Consider the following 24130-nt stretch of genomic DNA (forward strand, 5'->3'; position numbering starts at 1 on the left):
AAAAACTCACTCTGTCCAGCATCAATGTGGAAATTAAATATAATTGTCTAAATCATTAAATGCCTAACATTCATCTAATTTTCATTTTCTTCATGCATCAAATTTAAATTAAACACTAGTTTATTTCGCATTTTCCAGTTATTATAATTAGTTGGCTACAAGAGTTTCTTAAACTGAATTAGCTTCCGCCTCAGAGTAATATCTTTGATGAATAATTTACTTTTGAACTCAACGCTGATGTATTAATGAAAGAAGACCAAAAAATTGTCAAGATCATTCTTTGTTCTACGATTCAAACCTTATATGAAATAAGCCTGCCTAACAAAATAGTCAAAATTTCCGACTACAACGAAATAAACTCAATTCTGTTACAAGAAACAGTCAAAATATCCGATTAACCGTTTGTTCCATTACGGCCATTTGTTCGATTTAACCGTTTGTTCCTTTATTCTTTCCATTACGACCCGTCATTTCTTTCATTTTTTTTCCTTTTATTTATTTTAATTGATTGATTTATTATTTTTGCTTATAATTGCTGCCCTTAAAATTTAATTTAAGGGCAGAAGCCTTTTGCTCGCCCGCCTCTTTTCATATAATTTAATGCGTATAAATTCTAAACAATTCCGTAGCTTTGACGAAAGATTAATTGCCTTTTTGCTGATTCACGGAAATGTCAGGTAAGTAAAAGTATTCCCCGGTGAGTTTACTGCTATCGAGTCCGATGTCAAGCTGATTTTGTTGCTTCACACTTTAAATACAGAGGCTAGAAAATCCAGTTTTATTCAATGCTGCCGACGTGATTCATGTATGTATTATGGAATTTATCTGTCGCTCTTGACTTCATTGTCAGCCTTACAGACGATATTTCAGTTAAGTAATTAAAAATGGAAGAAGAAAGTCTTCATTTTAATTTTTAAAAATCTGGTTAAAATAAAAACAAAGTACATTTTACATTGCATTCCTCGATTCGCTTGTTTTTGCTCCCTTTGGCAATGCCACTTGGCTGGTCTGCTTCACGCCCTCGGTATTGAGTGGACAAGACGCTGGCATGGTGTTGAAATTCAGAGAGAGCGGTGCCATTTCTCTCTTTCCAGTCGAGAACCTGAATTATGAAATTCGTCTTATTATCGTCGTCCGAATTATGAAACTCTTTTTTGAGTTCAAAATGATAATTGGTCTAATTGTTTTTTAGTGAAGAATATGGGGTCAAAACAAAATCACAAAAGCTGATCCACATACTTTAATCAAATACATTTTTTAATTAAATTTAAAAATTGTTTAATTTTTAAGGAATAGTAACAAATTTTCTTTCCTGTGATATTCCTTTTGGCTTAACATCTTTATAGTATTTTCTTCGGAAATTCAAGCTATTGTGATTCCGTTTTGCGTTCATATTTTTATCATTCGTTTACATTTGATTTTTGAAATATTTAAATGTTTATGTTTTTGAAACGTTTTAGTTTTCACCGTCTCCTTTTTTTCTAATTTTTGATGTTATATAATTTATTAATATAAATACTATGAAATCCAATAAATTTTTTCCCAAAATTATTACTAGAGGGCACCACTGAGTAGGTGTTTAAAAAGTTGAATATCACTTGCAGCATCCTCACATTCAATAAGAATGGGCGTAGTGCATTATAAAGTAAATTTTAATTAAATATTATCGATTTACTGATAAAAAATAATTGCTAACTGGGTGAAAGATCGACTGCAAAATTTCATCCTATTAGATAAGGATAAAGTTAAGTTAGCAAAAGAAACAGATATAACTTTTTTTCAGCATTCAAGGTTATCATAAATGAGTGATCGAATATTAAACAAATATATTTATAAATCTATAACATATAATATTGTAGGTAATGCATGGAAATAACGAAAAAAATTCCGATTTCTTTTCTGTTACAAATATTCGACGTGAGAACCTTTCGTAGCACGAAAAATATCTAATCTGCCTTTCATTTCGTTTCACACCGTCAGTAGTGCAGCATGGATGCGTTCTTTCTTTCACAGGATGTTTCCCGCAATAGAGTTGGTTAAATAAAGTCTTTGTTGTAATTCTATAAAATAAATCACATTAAGTAAGATCCTGAAATCTTGGTGACAACAGGTAAAACAATGTTACCGACACAACACTCGTTGTACAACCCCCGAATCCAGCATTGTTCTCATTTAGGTGTGCTTTGAACGTCCACATTTTAATGGGATGGAGGCTTCTCTAATAACACAACTTATTGTAAGCTACAACTGTGATGTTGTTCTATGTTTTAAGTACCGGCCATTACCGTGAAGATATCGTAAAACTGTTGGTGGGTGTTTTGTGCTAATAGGGTCATCATGTGTTGAAAGATAAAATTCGTAAGGGTTCTTATGGAAATTCGTTCGCATTCTTATGGAAGTAACGATGTTTCCAATACGTCCTGATTATCGGCACTTGTCGAGCGATGTTAGTGGCAGAATTCGGGAAGTTTTTCTTTATCCTCATGTTTGACTATTTGTATTGTTTGTAATAATTAGGAAAATATAAACTTTCAATCTTTGGTCATTTGTTTATGCTTTGTGAAATATAACTTTAAATGCATCCTTGCTTTTTTCTGTTTATTATATCTCCTGTTTACTATGCAAATATTATACCATTTCAGATATTCAGAAAACTCTCTGGACTTTTCTTCGCGTCCTCGGCCGCCTCAACAGAGATTACAATCCTCTGATTCACCGCCGAGAGGAATCCGGGCTTGAAAAGGGCATCGAGGAGACTTGCGTTGAAGGGAAAGTTGCAGAATTTAAAATTACTTTATTTCTTCTGGCAGCACTGACGACAGCTACAGGTATTCAGTATTAATCATTATCAATAAAACATTCAACCTAATGTATATTGGTATTCAACCAAAAATTTTCTTTCCCATTGCTTGAAATTGAAAATTCGGCGAAACGTATTTACTAAATAACAAATGCAGTTGATTGATGTGAATAATTGAAATATTCTTCATGTAAAATATTTACTACCAATCTGATTTTTTTGTTTGTCATTTTCGGAAATGGATACACAATATTTTGATCACTGTTCAATATTATACAATATTTACGATATTCCAGCAGATGCGCCCTATATACTAACATGGAAGTTCTCGCCTATTTCATATATGCACTATTATAAAATATAAATTTTTAAGTGATCAGATATTAAAATGAGGTGGTCTTTGAGTAAATCTGATCCGGTCGAGTTTTTACTTTTAGTGCTTTTTTTCACTTCTTCAAAAGATGGCTCTGCTTTCCTTATCAACACTTTTTTTAGCTCGGTTTGTTAAAAAAAAATACTATTCGCTTTACGTATTCTTTCGTAAACGCGTTTGTCACTGTCGTAGATATGTCTTTCTAAATAGCATTTCTTTGTTGTTTGCCATTGATTGCAAATTCAAAACATGCATTATTTCAAAAACAATCATTTTAAAAAAATAACAAAGGAAGATTGCGGCAATGGTCGCTCGTATTTTTGGAATACAAATAAGGGATTTTCTGAGTTTTATTAACACCCCAAATCCCAAACATAGACTAAGAGTTCTCTGAAAGGTGATTCCCGAACAGCTAAAATCAGGCTTTTGTAGCACTTTGTGGTGAAGAAAGATATGAAAGGAAGTTCTTACATAATGCACGCGCACAGGAAGATTAATGTAGAGTTGTCCAGGAGTAAAAAAGCAGCTGACAATTTTTTCTAAATCTTTGAAGCATTTATCTCTGAGACAGTCCAATCGAATAGTGATGAAAAGTATCAAAAGGTGAAAAAAAATGCGTTGCAAGAAATTCATTGTTTAAAATCATTGGATCGTTCTTGCAAAATAAGAGGAAAGGAAAACTGAAACATTGTTTTTCCAGGCTTCAATCTAAGAAATTTAAACTGAGAAGTATATTTTAGAAAAAAAAATGTTATATGTTTTAAATAAACCTATAAAATGAGTCTCGAGCATAAAAACAGTTTAGAGAAGGTTATTAATAAACGTTAACTGAGAAAATTATTTTTAGTTTCTTTTTGATATCAGTGAAATTTTGGAACTCCCCTTAAGAGCATATCCAGAAATGGAAATCCTGACAAAATTTCAAATCGATACATATGTGTTAGTTATCAAAAATTCCGCATTGTGGGAACAAAAAAGTAGGGATCATCGAAATATGCTGACAGATATTTTTTATCTATCTGTTTGAATGCGAGGACCGAAAATAAATCCTACTTTAAAAGTATTATTCTATGATTTCGATTGGACGATTTTTTTAAAAAGTGGTGAAAATTATAGATATTGTTATAGTTATAGTGTAATTATAGATATTGTTATAGTGTTAAATTATAGATAAGCACAAACGATTTTCCAATGGCCATAGCTACATATTATAACACTCGCTAACATATATGCTTGGTATTTTTCAGAACCATTTGTCACAAAATAAGATTTCGTTTTTCGAATTCCTTCCAAATGAATTCCTTTTTCCAAAATGGGGTTGTTAGAAAAATATTTGAAATTTTGGAATAACAATGGAAAAATGAAACTTAAAAAACTCAGACTTTGACTGCCTGATCTAAGCAAATCCGAATCAAATTGTTCCATAGCTCTCCATAGTTCCATAGTTTCGAGAAGACAATATTCTTTGGCGGAATCTTAAAAAATGTATGCCATTTTTAATAACCCCTATGCAAACATCTAGCATGAAAGTTTCAGAACTTAAAATGATAAATAAAACGATAGAATTTTGTTATTGCTGGCAAGGCTCTATAGAAATTCACCAGGAAGAGACGCCCAGTGCTGCCTCTTTCTCCTAACCATTTGTTCATCGAAGCTGAATCAAAATAGCGCTTTTTCTCAACAATAATGTGGAAGCACTGCTTCATCCCCAAGCATTTCTTGAATGTACGCATATTTATGCACCACTGCTCAAGGTGCGGTCAAATATGTAATGAGCCATGCTGATGACTAAAATATACAGTTTGCGTCATCATTTGTTTCATAGTCACACGAGGAAGATGGGTGACCCACTTACTATGATTATTACAATTGTCTAAGCCATTCGTTCTGATTAAATATCGCTTTTACATAAGAAATTGTATTGCGAAAATATGTATCTTTAATTATAGCGCTTACTATTACTGACAAAATGCTACATTTATATTCGCGAATACGACATGTGCACCCTTGATTCATAGCACTTACTATTAAATAATGATACTTACGATGTGGTCACATTTTTGGGATACACTGTAGTGGGTTCCAGCTGATGATCGCATAACTGCTCGAAATTATATTATAGGAAACAAAAGCATTTTTAGAATGTTTAATGATTGAATCGCCTCAATTTTGTAAATGTCTCCGTGCTTTCTTTTTTTTTTCAGTTTTATCGTTTTACAAATGGAATAGATTTCTCGTGAAAGGTCCGAAGCAAGACGATGTGAGTAATTCAAAATGTTCGTTTAATGATATTTTTGTCAATTCTTTGATACAAATGAATGTTTTTTTCCCCGTTTTAAGAACTCATAAAATATACATGGGGAAAACATTTGTATTAAATACAAGAATTCATAAATAATTGTTAAAAGTATTTTTCGTGTGTTTGAATACTTTTATTAAAGAATTTTAGATTGTTTTACAAATAAAATTGAAAATTGCTTACAATGTGCTCGATTCTACATGCAGTATAAAAATATTATAATGAAAATAAATATTTAGATGAGTCATTTTTATCTAAATGCTATAAGGAAACCTTTACACTCATGATTCGATTTGACATTGATATCTGAATTTTAATTAAAATTACTTCTTGCCACCAAATTTTTGCTAATAATGTTTTCGCAATGTATTAGGTTTTTTAATTTTTTGGCTCTATGAAATATTACTATAAATGTAACGGAAAACTAGCGAAAGAAAAAAATACCAAACAATTGATTAATAATTTTAAAAAATGAAATTAAATTTTAAAAATGTTAGAAATATTGTTGATTTACGAACACGCTGTTTGTTTTAATGTGCTTAAATTTAAAGAGAAAGCGGATCATTCATTTTGGAGTGGAGAGTATATCTATAAAAATTTAGAAGCCTTCGAATATACTAAAGTATTCAGATATCTCTTCGACTTCTTCAGAGGTGTTTAGATAACATCAGGATTATTAAAAATTGTTAAGAAGCACAGTGTCCTAAACAATATTTCACAATGGCGATTTTTCCACTGCAGTTGTAGAATCTTTGAAATTGCTTTTAAAACTTTTTCTCGTTTTTTAATGTTCTTTGGCTATTTTTTTGCATTGAAAGTTGAAAAAACAACGAATAATTGACAAAAAAAGTAAACTGCAGAAAATGAAGAAAGTAGACGGAAGTAGATCAAAGTATTGTAATCGTCAAAAAATTTCGAACTCGAAATATTGACATTCATCATTATTTTATTTAATTAGGCTTTCACATTCCTCTGAATGAAATTCAATTGTTTGCACGCACATTCACTTTTTTTTTCTGTATAAACCACACACTGGTTATGTATTTCTATAATTTTCTAAATTTCATTCCAAATAATTAAATTAAAATTTTAGGCTATTTAGAAATGTAGTTATTTTTAAGCAATTGTGTTTTCATTATATTGTCTAGAGCGCTGTTGATTTCTGAGCTGACAAGTGGTTTTAACCAATGAACTAATAGCTTAACTGGTAAAATACGGCAGAAACTGCAACTCCGGTACTCTGGAAAGCTTGCAGAATCGTGTCACAGTTCGGTTCAGATGTCTTAATACACGCTGTATCTATGATAGCCTCTTTTCTCATATCATTTGGAAATCTGGAGAGGGGTAGCTGTTTCAGGGATGCCAGATTCATCACAATATAGATCTCAACTCACCTCAAACAGGAATTTTGATTAAATTTAATTTAACCGAACAAGCTCGGCACCTTCGAATGTGTCCAAAAATCTTTAAAAATTATACAATATACCTGTTCTAATCATTATCGAATGGCAAATTTCTAAACCATTAATGATTCTGTTTATCAAAATGCTGTCAACTGCATAAAAAATTGTATTTTATGTTGTCTCAGTGAAGAAATGTATAATGAAAAAGCTGTGATAACTAAATATACTTGATTATAATATATGCATCTAACTATTTCTTTAGATTAATCAAATATCATTAGTTCAATATTTTTTGACATTTTCAACAATGAAAAAGGCGTTTAATTCTTCTGCGACCCAAACTGATCAATTCATGAAGTTCCGATTATCACTATTTTAGACGATTATTGGACATTTCAGTGGTTACCATAAACAAAGTTTTTCACACAACGCTTTCCGTTTGCACAAAACATTGATTAATTTAAAATAATGAAATCCAAAAATGTGTAACTTGGTCAGTTTTGCTCAAAGAAGAATAAGACTTTTTTTGATTAAAATGTTGATATATTGAACATGTTTTACTGAATATTGCTGTTAAAACGGGGAATTTTATAAAATTTTCGATTTCTTTTTTTCAACAGTACATTTATTAATTCAAGCAACATAAAAAATGACTCTTTTTATCGTTTGGATCTTCTTTGCAATTGGAAATAAAATCCTTCTCTAACAGTCTAAAATAAGCTGTTGAGATATATTTAGTGTAGGCAATCTATAAGTTGTTGAAGAATGTAAAGATATCGCAGAGACCAGTTTGGAAAAAGCCTTGATCATTTCATTCATATTGCTTCCTTTCGGCTTCAAATATGTTGTTAAATAATATTATTCTGTAATTTATCGTATTCTACTATCCTCTTTCTCGATATCAGGTCCTCATATTCATTTTGCTAGTTAAATGTTCTTTATGGCATTTAATCGGGATTCCATTGTAAATTTCGCTTTTCTTCTTTCTGCGCATAGATGGAAGCCCTAATCTGTCGCCGGAGGTGTGGATATACCCGGTATTGTAAAAGTTTATGGGTCGACAAATTTTGGAATATGGATAGAATTAGAATTATAGATGGAATAAAAATAAAGATTTAACTAAAATTATGGAAGCACTAATTGATCCTTGAAGTGTGTGAATATACTTTGCATTTTAAAAATATATTGACAGAAAAATTTTTAGAATATAGATGGAATAGAAATATAGATGGAAGCACTCATTTATCCCTGGACTAGTTGAATATACCCTACCCTGTACTTTAAAAATCTATTGGCAGAAATTAAAACATTTGCAATTATTTTTAATAATATACCGTCAAGAAATAACATAAGAACCGAAAATAAATTCATTCCGTTCATTAAAATTTAATATGTGTTAAAGATAATTCAAATTAAAGGGAGAATTTTTTTTTTTTTTTTACTCCCTTTACACACTTTTATAAGAGAATTTTAAAAATTGCTTAGAGTTTCTCTTTCGTCTGCAGAGCTGCTGGTTGAATAGTATATTGTTCATTTTTTTTATCAAAACCCTGAATTAAATTTATTATTACACGATTTCTGAGCAGAATTACTTCGTTAGTGGGACGGACAAAACAGGAACTATTTTTAATTCCAAAATTGTGAAACGGCATAAATGGAAAGCAATTTTAGAATGCTATGAATAAGGAACGATTTCAAAATATGCAAAGGTGAATATCTAATAGAAATTTGGGTTTAACATAATTATAATACTGAATCGCTGAAAGAAGTATCTCAAATTTCTATGGCTCTTCTTCAAAATGTAATCTTTTTCAGTGTTCTCATATTTTGAATTACATTAATACTTCTTACGTAACCCCAGGAGAATCCTTGTACCCAGTCATTGTAAATAGGTAAGTTCGAGATAAACAGAAAAGAATATTTTCTTTTCTTGCTTCTAAAAGAATGTGAATGATATATTTCTAAAAATTATTAATTCGTCTATTTTCGGCTTTTTTTTTTGAAGTGATGTCACTATTAATTTATCATTTGGTTTCTCACTTTTAATTAATTAATCTTGCTCCGCAAAGAATCGAGAAGTTTGTATGTTTTGTTGGGTTTTTTTTTCGGTTTAAATATCACTGTCCTGTAATAAGTCTCTTGTATTTATTCTCTAACGACTTTTTGCTTATTTTATAACTGCACTTTTTACAAATTGTGTTCCTTAAAAAAAATCCATAAATATATTGTAAATATTAGAATATTATTTTAAAATTAAGCTGCATTATATTCACTGAGTTTTACCACACATACAACAACTTCCAGAATACTGCAATTATAGCGAACTTGCGACCGAATTACTTGATACTACTTATTTTTCACTTTCGATTATAGCAGTTGAAGAATCAGCCTGTAATAAGTTATCTGCCCCATTAGCATAACGAAAAATGTCTAATAACGTACAGGAATGTTGCATGGTGTCGAATGCGCTCACAACATTTGAGGGTGAACACTTGTATGTAGAAAAGTGTAGGAAGATTCTCATAGTAGTAAAAAGAATGAAATTTGTGATTTTTGAAACGAAAATGAAAGTCAATTTCAGGTTTTCTTAATAATGCTAAATTATGTTACTTCAAATAAAAAGTACGATGATGCCGGAAGACTTATTAAATGATTTAGACTAATAAAATAGCAATTCTGGCAAACAGTTTCTCTTTAAGCAAAATATATCCAGCCTACAGCATTCAAATATTCCTGGCATATTATTGATGTTTGACGCTCTCATCGGGCTGTAATATGTTTTGAAACTAACATAATGATATTTATTTGTATTCTAATACTGATTTCGCCAGTTTTAGTTATTCAATTATAACATTCATCCCATGACTTTGTAGTAGTTTTAACGAATATTACATGCGAAATCGTAATTTGTTAAAAAAAAATTCAGGTATTATTTCTAAGCCCGAAACAATCCTTTCATTTATTTATTTGTAAGAAAAAAAATACCTTACCGTAGGTTATTCTTTGAAACAAACATATTTGAAATGATTGATTTTCACTACGAAATGACAAGAAATTCGTTCTTTCAGATTAAAATTCTCTTCAATATAGAGCAATAAACATTCTCCAATGATAATATAAGAAGAAATATTTTCGACATAATAAAATATTACATGCTTCGTTTTTGTTTTTTTTTACAGGATTTAATTTTCTCCAGCTCAAAAGACATCAAAACATTGAAAAATGAAGTTACATTTGATTTACTGCAGAAATTATTACGCCTTCATACACTTTTATCTGCTCTTTCAAAACAAAACTGTATGAAATCGTGGCTGCTCAACTTTTTATTGAATCATCCGAGTATTTTAATACAGAAATTTCGGAAAATCAAACCGAATTCGCCAAAGCTTTATAAAATCAGTCATTTACCGGGAGAAAAATATTGGAAAGAAGTTGAAAGCGGGCTTAAAGAAAGTTTAGAAGCTCTAAAAAGAACAATGTCCCCTGCTTCTAGGAGTCTGCACAGCGGGGATACAAAGGACAAATGCGTCCAAGTGAACGAGGAACTTGTCTTCCATTTACTCGGAGAGGGCATGGATCTGACGAATTCAGCTACAAAGGTATGTTGTATTCTGAAATACTCTAGTGTGTGACTTGTTTCTGTACTTTGATTTACTATTAAATGACTTTTTGGGACACCCTGCATACTCAATGAGTTTATGTACTTAAGCGTATTTGCTATAACTTTACTTCTGAATGGCTTTAGCGATCTTGATCCAATGTTGCGCATATGCGAAAATCATTGGGCGACTAAAAATATCATAGGAATAAATCTACCCTAAATAAATTCTTTGTAAGGATGAATATTAGTTGTTTAATTCAGTATATAACTGTTAGATATAAAACAGTCTGTAACGCTAAGCGGACTTAGAAATATTTCCTCCATTTTAGTCTGTTTCATCATCGGATGTGAAAGTCTCATTTCTGTTTTGGCATCTAAGCAAATGGCATAGACTTTTTTTCATGTTTAAATGGATTGATTTAAATCCAAGCATGAATAAATAACAAAAGTCAATGAGCTGAGGTCTGCAATTTTTTTTATCTATTCTGATTCATTATACTCTCTCTTCACTGACTAAATTGAATGTTATTGTTTATATTTTTCTTCTTCATTTTCATTTCTTCTTCATTAACATTTTCTACGTTATATATATTTATTTCTGTTAGTGGATCACTATTTCTTTTAATATTATTTTAATGATTCATTTTGATCCGAGCGTTCATGAACATAAAAGTTACAGAAAATGCCATTGTAAATAAACAAAACTTCTGATGTTGTTATATATTTACATCTAAAGTATTATGCACATATATATATATATATATATATATATATATATATATATATATATATATATATATATATATATATATATATATATATATATATATATATATATATATATATATATAATTTGTAAGTACTTTACCAAAGCGCATGAAATTTTCTATTACAAATTGAGTTAGTTAATCGCATCTAGTTAGTCAATCTGCGACAATCGATCCGAGGTATTGTTAATAGGGTTGCAAGTGTCTAGATTTTCTAGTACATATAGAAATGCACAAATGGATACGCAATAGGGCGTCACCTCGTCAAAAAATAGGGTAATGTTAAATTTCCACAAATCGATTATTTAGAAGGATAAATATCATCAACACTCCATCTTTTGTGCTTATTTGGACTGACGACAAATGCACCGCTTGTTGTGAAATTTGGTTTTCACGTTCAGGGATGTAACTTGACACTATGGTGGATCTTCAAATTTTTAAGGTGGGACATATTTTTGAAAAGTAGTATCTGCGTATATATGAAATTATAACATTTTGTCACTGAGATTGTGGCAGCTCGGACGTTTCGCCAGTTTCGCTGACTTATGGTTTCACCGCTACTCATATTTGAATCATATCGAATCACCGCCTTCTAATAGCATAGTGGATGTAAATCTACTCTAAAACACCCTTTGAGATAATATCTATCCCTAAGAAAAGAAGAGTTGTTTTTAAGTATAGTTAAAGTGTTATTTTGATGTTAAAGTATATTAAGTGTTATTTTGATGAAACTTAGCATGTGCAGTATTATTCAATTTAAATATTATAATCTTGATTAAGACCTAACTCGCCTTCTTTAGTCATGGAAAGAATTTTAACGAAAGACAAATTACTATGAAATTTTCATGTCAAATTTTCTTAAAAGAATTATATCCAAATTAGCACCAAAAAGTAGGTAATTAAAGTAGTTATTACTAGGAATTTATATAACTTTCTAGCGAAATATTTTAATAGAATAAAAGTAGTATTCAATCAGAAAAATACTTTTAATGAAAACTATGGTACAAAGTAACATTAAATAGTCCTCTATCACGCTCGGAAAAGAAAAGGACTGAGCAATGCCGAGTACTGTGAGTGGTGCAAGAACTTGCCAGTTTTATATTATCTGTTTTTATAAAACACTAACGTATGTGTCACAGAATCATTCTTATTATTTATTGCAGAATGGAAGCAGTCAAGTGTAAATAAACTATCAGAATACTTCATTGGACGCTTTTCAGATCGATATTGAATTGAGCTCTTCCTTTAGTTGATGAATGGAATTGCAAAATATCAGCAGAAACGTTCGGAGAGCATTTGCAGTATCTCTAAAAAGGCAATTCCATCAGAGGAAAGAAATCAAGAAACAGGCATCATACAGAAAGTTTAATCGAACACAAAAATAAGCCTTTTTATCACCACTATGACTAGCCTATTGAAACTGAAGTTCATATCTTTCCAAACAATTTTTTTTTTTTTTTTTTTTTTTTACAAAAGTTGTTTTTATATTATCTTAAGACTAGAAGTATTTCCTTTTAAATGGTATCAATTCCATTTCCGAAAGATATATTTCAAAATTTTAATTATATTTTAAATTCAATTTGAATAAAATCATTTTTAAATGTTATATGGAATTCAAACTCACCCAACAGACATAAAGTCCTGTGCTTGTAGCTCCGCAATAGGATTTTCACCTCTGCTTTTATTTCGTAACATATAATCTTTCTAATTTGGAATAATCTGATTCATTTGCATTTATATTTTTCAGTTATGTCAAATAACAAGATAATTTTTTTTAAAGTTTATTCCATATTAGTCATATAATAGGCTGAAAAGTCAAGCATCAAAGGTTACAATAAAATTCTAAACTGCTTCAAACTCCCAGAGAAAATCTTTACCCATTCAAAGCCATTCAAGTTCTCGAAATAGTTATTCTTGCAGCTCTCAAGTGACTTCTTGAATATTTTTTTTATTTGTGACATTTTGATATCGATGTCAATCACTTTGAATCATTGTTTCCACATCTCACCCCCCCCCCCCGTCTTTTTTTTCAATACTAAGCGTCGGACAGCTGACCCGCAGTTTGGCAAGCATCTTTATTGGTGGAGAATGTCATTATCTTTATTTGACATGAGCTCAAAATGGCGAAATCCGTTCAAAATAACTCTCGCATTAAACGGGACATTAACCTAGTCAATTAATTAATTTTTTTTTATTTATTTATTTTTTTGTCTAGGAAGCTAATTTGTTTGCAAAAATGTTCTGTTTAAGAATGTAAAAAAAAAAAAAAGTGTATGATGCCAAGTGATCATATAAACAGAAAAGCAAGAGGGCAATAAACGTTTTCATATTTTTAGTAAATAGTTCTGATTCAGATGGCCATCTTGCTTATTCTTATTTATTAATATTCTAAAATCTGATAAACATAAAAGGCTAACAATATTTTTTACCATCCCATTTGTGAATATTATTCATAGTTCGAGCAGCCCTTATTGGAATTTAGTGATGCCCAATCAAAAATATCAATCTTACGGCTTCCTTTTGTAGCTTTAAGTTCCAGTGTAATTGCACCATTACTTCATTACAAGTGTCATCCGGGGTACTGCGTCCCACTGGAAGGCATCCGAATAAATCTGAATGACTGGAACCCCACGACAACATTAGCGGGATCTATGGGTGAATCCAAAATGCCACAGTACAGCCCCTTCCGTAGGAGGCACTTCCTATCATCGGTAGAGGGGGGGGGGATAGCCAACTTCACACCACTTGTGTATCCAACAAGGCAGTGAGAGCCAATCACCATGTCGGGAGTTTCTCATTTCCATTTTTGAGGTGCCATCAGGGAGGGCGGGGGGGGGGATAAATTCCAGTATAAGTCATATCACTGAGACAAGGATAATAAATACTGAATGACCGGACCGCCGCAACAGCAACAGTAGCGGGAACTGTGTTTCAGTCTTAAGGACCAACATCAGTCACGGTACAATCCTTCCCTAAGAAAATATGTCGCGTCATCGATGAGAGGAGCCAGACTCCCACTTTTTCATGTACTCTGCAGGGTGGCGAGATCCAATCACCATACCGGAAGCATCTCATCCTCATTTATCCCAGGGGGAATAGGGGCCGCGGTGGTCTGGTGGTAAGGTCTCGGTTTCGGAACCGGAGGGTTTCAGGTTCGAGACTCGATTCCACCGAAGAACCGTCGTGTAAGTGGGTCTGTTGCACGTTAAATCAGTCATGACCAAACGTCCTCTCTCTGGTGTGGTGTGGAGAGGGGGGTGCCATCTCAGGTGTCGACCGCGGTTCAAAATTACGAGGTCCGTCCCAAAATAGCCCTAGTGTTGCTTCAAACGGGACGTTAACATAACCAAAACCAAAAAAAAACCCAGGGGGGATAAATTCGTGTAAGCTAATCGAAATGCTTCATCTTGCAGATTCTCATTCGAGTTCAGTTTAAAACAATTATTTAATTTTACTGATTCCAATTCCAATACAGTTTAAACCATTATTTCATTTTACAGCCCAGAGCTCCAGTGGAAGTTGGTGAATTCAATAACATCCCTGCCTTTCGTGAAAATCAACAAATGGAAGCAGTAACTGACAGAAAAGATCCTCTGAAACAAGCTATTTATTCCTCAAAATGCCACCTCACCGAAATTCCCTTGATGGAAGATCCTCAGTCCAGTCTGGAAGGAAGCACATTAAATATACAAATCGAATTCGACAGGAAAGTGCTGCTTGGGAAATTAGCGAAATGAGTAATTGCAAGTGAATAATAAAGTCTCGTTCATTCAGACAGCGGTGTTTTCTTGTACTTCATCATTGAGGGGGATTTTTTTCCCTTCATTGTTGTACTTAAATATTAGTATCGGATTAACAAAGAAGCTACATTTTTTTAAAAGGCAACAGTGTCGCAAACATAAACGAAAGTGTTTTGCTTTTTTATTGCAAAGAATATTTCATGACATGTTTTCCACCTGGAAAAGGAAATGCAACTTCGTATTACATATGCATATACATTCTAGTTTTTAAAAAAATACGAAGGAATACACTTCGTAGATTGTACAATGAGTGTGATTTGGGTTTCATTTCGTTACGTAATGCACAAAATAGAGTTTATATTTTGGACCTCTCGTATATGAAGTATATAGAGGTCAAAGTGCTATCAAAAGTTTTGACTTAATTTTCATGAATCCCTTATGTTTCAGACCTCCCTGAAACATAGATGCCAGATCCTGTGTCATCCTCACTACCTGACCACTGTTCAAAGTTACATAAATAATGCACTGCATAAATAATACAACACTAAATACTAAAAAAAGAACGATGATTTTATTTACAAGGCAAATATACACAACAATCAGTCAAACGATTATCGTCTAAAAGACTTGATCAACAAGTCGACGTTGTTAACACAACAGACATGACAGATGGAATGGCTGAACCTGGGGATTCCAACAAAGACATCCGTTTCATAAATTCCATGGCAGGTGGTCATTTTCGAAGCACATCATCCTGAAACAATTTTTTTAAAGATAAGTCGATGCTAAATCCGATAGCACAAGGTATATTCACACTGTAATGATTTTCATTGAAAATAAAAACTTTTCTTTAAAAATAAATGATAATTTTTAAGTTGATGAATTTGCATGAGTTAAAAATTAATGTGGAATGCCCAAATGCCGCCATATTAACCACATTCTAACAGGTGCTTTTCATTACTCACAAATCATTCGAACATAATTTTTCTGACAAAATGCAAGATTCTTATTATTACTAATCAAGTCTGATCGAAAAAATCCTTTTCTTTTTAATTTTTTATGTTGATAAAAAGTAATTAAGATTACTGCTTATTATGGAATTTAATTTTCTTGCGAGAAAAATTTATATAATATTCTTAAAAGGTTTTAAAAATGCAATGAAGAACTAAAAATATAATGAAGAAGTTTAACTCTTGCCCCTACTTGTGAAAAGAGAAAATAATTACCAGTTTCTTAGCTATCACTTTTGTATTTGTCTTCAGCTTCCCACAGCATCTGCAGAACTCTCTGGGCCTTCTCTTCCGCTTCCTCGTCCAAACGGAGCCCCAGGTCCCGCTTCCTTCTCCCTGCACCAGCAGGGGCGCCGGTGCCCGCCAGAGTGGAACTGATGCTGTCCCGCATCCTACGCGGCAGCAAAGGAAAATAAGCGACGTTATTTCTTTGAACAGCCGTAAAGTGACTTCATATGCGTGACATTCACATGATAAGTGTAACTAACTACACATGCTATTAAAAAGGTAATTAACCCATTACATGGTACTATCGCCAAACTTTAATTTTCAATGAACTGTATGCGCCAAATGTTCTATACGATTCAAATTTGATTTGCAACCCTACAAAATCTAAATTATGTAATTTTCCTGCAAAACTCTTTTTTTTTTACAACTATCCAAGATGGGATCTTGTTTGGGGAGCACATTAACAGCTTATGAACGTTTCTTCTTGAGGATTGAACTACAAAACCATCTTGTAAACTTAAGTCTAACGACTGATTACTACGGTGGCTTCAATGTTGTGCTGTATGACGTGCGTACATGGCCATGGTATAAACATCGGCTGCGTTCGTGCTAAGAAAATATTATATTTCTTCGTCATTTCTGAGTACAACAAGGTTGGGAATATCCACCTTTCGATTTCTTGTATATTGCGGATTCAACAAAGTATATATGATACACATATAGTACACAATTAAATATCTGACATAAAAACGTCATAAAATATTCAAAATTACATTACTCCATTTTTTTTTTTATTTTATTTATTTATTTTTTTGTTTTACTGAGAAGGAGGATAATACCTTTATTTGAGGGTATTCGAGGAAGATTTTTGAACCTCTCCCGACCGTTTCATTATAATTTTTTTTCATCCTTATGCAAAAAAAGAAAGGAAAAAAAAAATACATCGGAGCATTGGGTGATCTTTTTCGAAATTCAAGTATCTGTCACCTTTTTTGTGATAATTTAATCCTTTAGTCATTTGTCATTAGTCATTTAGTCATTTATCTGTCATTTTCATCATCGCATTATAATTCAAGTATGTGACTACATTGACCGCTGAGGGCACACCATCAAATCCTCTCGGATGGTCGTTCACGTTTACCAGCCTCACTATTGTGGGATTCAGAAATTTGGTTCTGCACACAACGTGACGACAACATTTATCCATAATTGCGGATTTATCTCACCTGTTGAAGAACATTGGAATTCGCCCCATGAAGTTGGCCATCCCGATCATGAAGAGAATGGGCTGTATGAGAGCGCCCAGCGTGGACAAGCCTCCGATGAATTGCTTGCCTTCTGCCGCCTGTCTTTTCGTTCTTTCGTTCGTCTGCGATGGTTTACAGCAGGCTTCGAAGACGAGGACGGAGAAGAGGAGGGTGGCGAAAACGGAGAACTGCAAAACCTTCATGGTTACTCTGGAACAAAGAAAGAAAAAAGAATTTAAAGAAGATTCGCATCTCTGGTCAGAAGTATCGCACTAATCATTATACCATTTGCCTGTTTTTATAATACTTTTAAACTTCTGTCTTAATTACAGAGTAGTGATAATGTACACTCAAAGCATGCATCTAATATCGTCGCAATGCGCTGGCGTATGAAAGCGTAAACGCTGGCGTAAACTAAATAACGAAAATCATTGTTGTAAAAATAATCTAAAGCATTAACCGTAAATATTGACAAAAATTTGAGAAAAAAATGCGCTGAAACAAAATTAGTTTGCTTGGAAAGTTAAACGACTGAATTATATTTAGAGAACGCCACTTAAAATAATAATAAACACCAAATACACAATCTTCATTTTTTGATTGCAAATAAAATAAAATCATTTCAAAGATTCGATCTTCTTACTTATCTATATGTATACAATTTCAGCTGCTGAAATGAACGAATGTTTACATCTCCACCGTTTTGTAAATTTCTTTCAATAGTTGCAGCGGCAGAATGTTTTTCAGTTTGTTTTCAAGAAAATAAATTCATTTAAATTTAGCCCTTAACCGTTTGTGTTTCGTTTTATTCTAATCGGCTATTCATGACATAGAAATCCACTAAACTCTCTCTCCATTTTGCCCAATGGGACGTATGATGTTAAGCTTAATTAACCAAGCGTCCGTTTCGGATTCGACAATGTAAATCTCTGAAGATGTCGTGTTTGAAGCAGTAAGTATGTTATGGACTGATTGTTTGTTCTTATTTTTAATCGTCTCGAACCGGATAACACACAGACTGATTCTCGGAAAGAATGATTTGTTGCCAATTTAGGAGTGTCCACTTGAAATGACTGTAACAAGATCCGTTTGAAACATATTTATAAACAAAATGATTTAAAATTATGATTAAAACTGTCAATAAAGAGATCGCGATTCATGGATTAAGTGGGAGAGTCTCAACTCTTAGCCCCATTTTAAAAACACGTTACAGTTGTGAATAAAATGTTCCGATTTTCCCTTATATGTAAATAGTTCAAATTATAATCAAACACAACATCAAAAGATCGAATGAAATGTATTAATTAGTTAAATTTATCCAGTAATTTCTATTTGGTTGCCGAATCCGTCGCCATGTCACCAAATGTTTGCCAAGCTCTGAGATGACTGACGTAACACCCGATAATAAATAAGATAAGATATATATAAATAATATAAGAAAATAAGTAGGAATTAAATTTTAAAAATTTGCCACTTAATATTGTAGTAATTCTGTCATATGTATATACATATTTATATTAATTGTAATTATTTAATAAAAAGTAACTAAAACAATTTTTTTTTTGTTCCTCTAAGTAGGAATTGACTTAAAAAAATTTCTTTTATATATTACTTGTTTAAATTTTAAGGCTCTGTTTTAAAATCTTTGATTCAGTTAAATAGGAATAGAAATGACGACCAGATTTTTAGGAAGACAGTGATATAATACTTAATCTCAAAATGAATTAAGAAAATCCTTCAACTAAAAGATTCAATATTATTATAAAATAAAATGTAAAATTAAAAGTTAAGAAATTAAAAGGGTTTATACTATCTTTAAGGTGTTAAAGAGGTAGGCACACCGATGCATCGCCGAATTCGAAATGTATTATTTGTAGCACACGATTTTGAAAGACATACTTTTATAAAACATCGTATCGAAGCATAAAATAAAAGGAAAAAACATTATAAATAGAACAAAAAATATATACATATCCAGATGAAATATGATTAAAGCCTAAATATGCACGATGATTATTTTCAAGTGGAACACGCCATCTTTTAACATATTTGCAATGAGCGATTGAAAATTTTTTATAGTAGCTTTTGGAAATACTTTTTAAATATAAAATAGGAAAGCACGCTTCAGAGAAGCAATGGGCATCAATAAAAATAAAACAGTGATGTTACGATAGAATATGACTATCCTTCCGATGACCTATTAGTCATGAGAATTGTTTCCAGATTTTAGAAATGATGCCACTTAAATTCTCATAACAGCTGTGATGTAGGATTGGAAGAGAAAAATAAAAATAATAAATTTTATTAATGAATCATGTGCTATTTTTGCAAACTTCTTGCGTGTATATTCAAATGTAATCTATCATGAATTTTCATTAATGACAAAATTTAAATGTGTTGGCACGTTTCTGGTTGTCTCAGTTTAACAAATAATTAACATTTTATTCGGAGAGCATCATGACTGATTTAACTCTTCCTTCAGGTCTGTTTATCACTATTGACTGAGGATATGAAATTTTAAGGAATTATATTTCTCTGTTGAATTTTTAAAAAAATAATATGCTGATTATAAAAAATATCTAAATACACAAAATCTTATTGCAACCTCGCGAAGACCTCCGACAAAGATTATATTGATGAAATCCTTAACGTTCGGGTGGATTACAGGTTTGGTGCTTCAAGAGTTGATTTTCTAATGCACTGCGTTTGTTGCCATTCACAACGGAGTACAAGACAATGTGCAGTTGGCTGCCACATGAATGAGAGGCGCTGTTTATCACACGATACTTAACTGTCCTTATTACGAATAAAAATGCTTCTCGTTTCTTCCTTTGTACTACATGCTTATTTCAAAATTGCATACATAATGTATCCATTTGGTTTAAGTTTGAGGAAAAATACCAATTCTCTCGATTCATATTCTCATGAATGACCACGGTAAAAAGATCGAACTTGTCCATAATTATAAAAAAATGGAATAAAAAAGCATTTCAAAACTCAATTCTACAAGAAAACTACATAATTATATTTTATACTTTTTAGTTTATAATTTTTAATTCATTATTACAAATATTATAAAATCACTATAAGTTCATAATCAATTGGCGGCACACGCATGCCATCAGAATTCAAATATTAGTTCATTGAATGACAATTAAGTTTTGAAAATACAAAACTTACGGAATACATAAAAATCACACATGCAAACAAAATTTTAAATCTCTTGTTAGCAAGGACGTGAGTGCAAAATGAATTATTCAACTTTACAAATTTGGAACGAGTCATGTTTAAGAAGAATGCGGCGTCAGCAACCGCTTAATTATTACAAATGGCACTCGGGCATGGTTTCATCGTTTCTCCATTTTATGAGAGTTGAAAGGATAAGAGTGACACAAACGTACTAAGGTTTGGTCAGCTCGACTCTTTCTAATATTGCCACCCAAAAAATATATTCATGCGTGCGGTTTTGCTTCCTTTACCACTTGCTTCCTTGCATCTATTATACTTTCTGCCATTCAGCAGTGGATTTAGGCATTTTGCGACCCTAAGCAGTGCGCATCACGAGACCTCCCGTTTTGATAAACCAGCCAAAATTCTATTTACTTACATTTTATAACTCAACATGCTGTTAATAATTTATTTTACATTTACTTTTTTTATAGCAACTTTATAAAAAATTGTATTATATTCTCATTTATCATTCGTTCTGAAGCAACTTCCCGTATTTGGGGACATATATTATTTAAGCAGATCATCTATATTAATAAACCTTATAATAACTGAGTGAATCTAATGAAACAGATAGAAATCTGGCCAATTGTACTGTGGTAACTGACCAACTATTCTTTGTGAAGTGTTGATATTATTCTAATATTTTAAATCATCGAGTTTGCATTTATTTATTTGGCAACTAGGCTGACTATATCTTTTAAATGTACCCGCTTGCGTCTCCCTCTCAGCAAAGGTTGCCCAGCCGAAAACTCACTACTGCCCCTCTGTAGAGTACGCTAGTGGAACATTGGAACAAAAAAAAAATGGGTTGGAATTTCATGACAGCAATAAAATGCATTGTCACACAATTTAATTTTAAAATGCTATTTAAATGAAGGAAAAACATTGCAAAGAAATAAAATTGGTATTATTGAAAAACATGTTTCTCTTTAATTTTTTTATTTAGTATGTGCGAAACGACTGTATTTAGATTAATTTTTAAACAAGATCTCTAATCAAAATGTTGAAAAATCTCTTCTTAGTGCGCACCTACTACTTAAAAATAATTATGTACAATGCCTGATAGCTGACAGGCTTATTCTGTAGAGAGTTTTGAGCGATTTTTAACATTATACTTCGTGCCATCTGCTGAGAGTGTGTCAGCACTAAAAATATTACCTTGTCAATGTGCTTTCAGTACAATGTAAATGTGCTTTCAGTTAAAAACACATTGTCAGACGTAGTAGAAACAAATGAAGAAATTAGGCAGAAATATAAAAATTTATAAAATCATTTTATGTGGCTTAGTAAGATGTATCTCAAACATTGACGGGGGGAGGGGGGCATTTTTACCCAACGTAGATGTCATTTCAGGCGTTGTAGGCTTAACATAAAGCCAAAATGCATATTTTAATTGTTTAAATGTGTGAATATATTGCATTTCAAACAGAATTCGGGTTTTCAAATCACAAGTTGCATCCGTTTAGTTTTCTAAAACTTAAACATCGAAACTGAATCAAAGATGTTTGTCAAAATTTATTTATTGAATTATACATACAGGGACATTAATTATTTTTCTTCTCGTCATTCGAAGATAATTCTATCGGCTGTGATCACATTTATTGCTTATTATTATTTTAATGGAATGCGTTTTTCACTCATTAAATTACGATGTATTAAATGAACCACGAAGCAAAACTACTGATGAGTTCTTTGCTCTGTAGAAGAAAAAAAAATTATAATTGCGCTTTTTAAGGCTTTTTTTTTATCACTACAAAACAATCTAGTTTTGCTTTCAGAGGAATTTGGCACAAAATTCATTTCCATTTGTCAACATAACAAAAGCTCCAACAAGGAAAAAAATTGAATAATCCTTAACAAATGTCAGTGAAGAAAAAACAAATTCTTGGAGCATTCTTTTCATAACACATTAACCCGCGTGTCAAACACGACGAATAAGGTTACAGGCAATAACCAAGATGGAACAAAAAAGCACCGAGTTGCTGGCAGAGCCTTGACCATGGTTTTTCTCTGATGGCCAATGACTTCATGCCGGCGAAGTAGGGCATGGGGGGGGAGGGTGCATTTCGGATCGAGATTCCCCGAAGGCAATCGAAAACGCGGGATCAACAGCCCCATCCAAAGGAAAGTAAAAACTAGGTCTAACTCTCCATTCTTTTTGTTTTACTTTTTTGCGACGGACGTAGCGGTTTCTGTTGTTAGGTGATGAGGAAAAAGGAAGGAATTCTTCAGTGGGTGGAAAATAGAATCGTTTGCCCTATGGATGTCGAATTTAAAGCGCGGATTAAAAATCTTTTGCGAAAATGGGACTCGCTTTTGCCTCATTGCGTTAATTGGATGCTAAGTTTACTGTTCCTTGACAGGAAAAGTTATCGATGATACAAGCTTGCGTATATGCAGTGAAATCGTTTTTGCAAGATGAAGCGATGCATTTATTTTATCAGTATAGATATAAATTACTTTGACAGAGGTGAATGAGCGCTCTTTTTGTTTTATTATGTATACATATATTTGGAAACAATGTCATTTAGAAATTGATTTTTTTTTCACCTTGCAGCTTGATTATTAAAATAAAAATATTTTGAATATGTGAAACTATTTTTTTTCAGGGGAATGTCAGTAAATAAGCGATCTCTGTACAACATTAACGATTAACATTGCGTTAATTGTAGTGTACACAGAAAACCGTTATTATTATTATTATTACGCAATGTATTAGCTAGTTCTGGTTTGGCACAATGAAAATTATCATTGCTTTTGCTTGAAATGTCACAGTTTCAAATTGATCTGAAAGTCCGTCTTTTTGTTAGGTGATCGCTCTAAAACAATCAGCTTTCTCTTTGTGAATCATCTGAAACTTACAGTTGATTTACAAAAAGAAAATCCCCATCACTCACCATCATTTTCTAATACTATTTTTTTCTCCTTTCAGTGACTTCTGCTGGGTGATTTTAGTGTTATTGTATTCAGATATTCTTACTATCGAAATAAAAGAAATAAAAAGGCGCTACTCAAAAACAAATTGTCAAAGTAATCGGCCGTCTCCATATTAAGCCGGACAATCACGATCACTCACTGCAGTGAAGTAGTGGCACTTCAAAATCTATCGACAGTGCTAGAAATCGGCCAGCGTTGCCATGGTGTGTACTGGAATATTAGACATACAACTCGTGTTATTGTTTAACTATTTGTATTGGGGTCTCACTGATTCCAGATGAATAGACAGTGTGTATGGGGGGTTACTGGGGAATTTGCTGTGTAATCTATCTATAAAAGAATTCATCTAGAAAGTTGAAATGTACTTGCATAGAGTATCTGTGAATGTCCTGCTAAACAGAATAGGCAAAAAGAAAAAAATGCAAGGGCATTGCGAGACAAAATGCATACTCTATTTTCTTCATTATGTTACAAAACCTAACTCGCCTTAATTA

At 32.2% G+C, this 24130-nt stretch overlaps 1 protein-coding gene across 1 annotated transcript; it reads left to right on the top strand.

Annotated features, from left to right (window-relative positions):
- The first annotated feature begins 729 nt into the window (after positions 1 to 729).
- On the top strand, positions 730 to 15202 carry LOC129968773 (uncharacterized). The gene is made up of 5 exons (XM_056083009.1): positions 730 to 805; positions 2643 to 2828; positions 5378 to 5433; positions 10055 to 10474; positions 14744 to 15202. The coding sequence occupies exons 4-5, from the start codon at positions 10175 to 10177 to the stop codon at positions 14978 to 14980; spliced, it is 537 nt and encodes a 178-aa protein (XP_055938984.1). The 5' UTR covers positions 730 to 805; positions 2643 to 2828; positions 5378 to 5433; positions 10055 to 10174; the 3' UTR covers positions 14981 to 15202.
- The last annotated feature ends 8928 nt before the right edge of the window (positions 15203 to 24130 follow it).

This window comes from Argiope bruennichi, chromosome 5 (genome assembly GCF_947563725.1).
Source record: "Argiope bruennichi chromosome 5, qqArgBrue1.1, whole genome shotgun sequence".
Lineage (NCBI taxonomy): Eukaryota > Metazoa > Arthropoda > Arachnida > Araneae > Araneidae > Argiope > Argiope bruennichi.

What these genes read in the sequence shown, in the direction of transcription:
- LOC129968773 (XM_056083009.1), top strand. Translation starts at nt 10,175, where the DNA reads ATGAAATCGTGGCTGCTCAACTTTTTATTGAATCATCCGAGTATTTTA. An exon ending in TGACGAATTCAGCTACAAAG is followed by an intron (nt 10,475 to 14,743) that starts GTATGTTGTATT and finishes TTCATTTTACAG; the next exon opens with CCCAGAGCTCCAGTGGAAGT.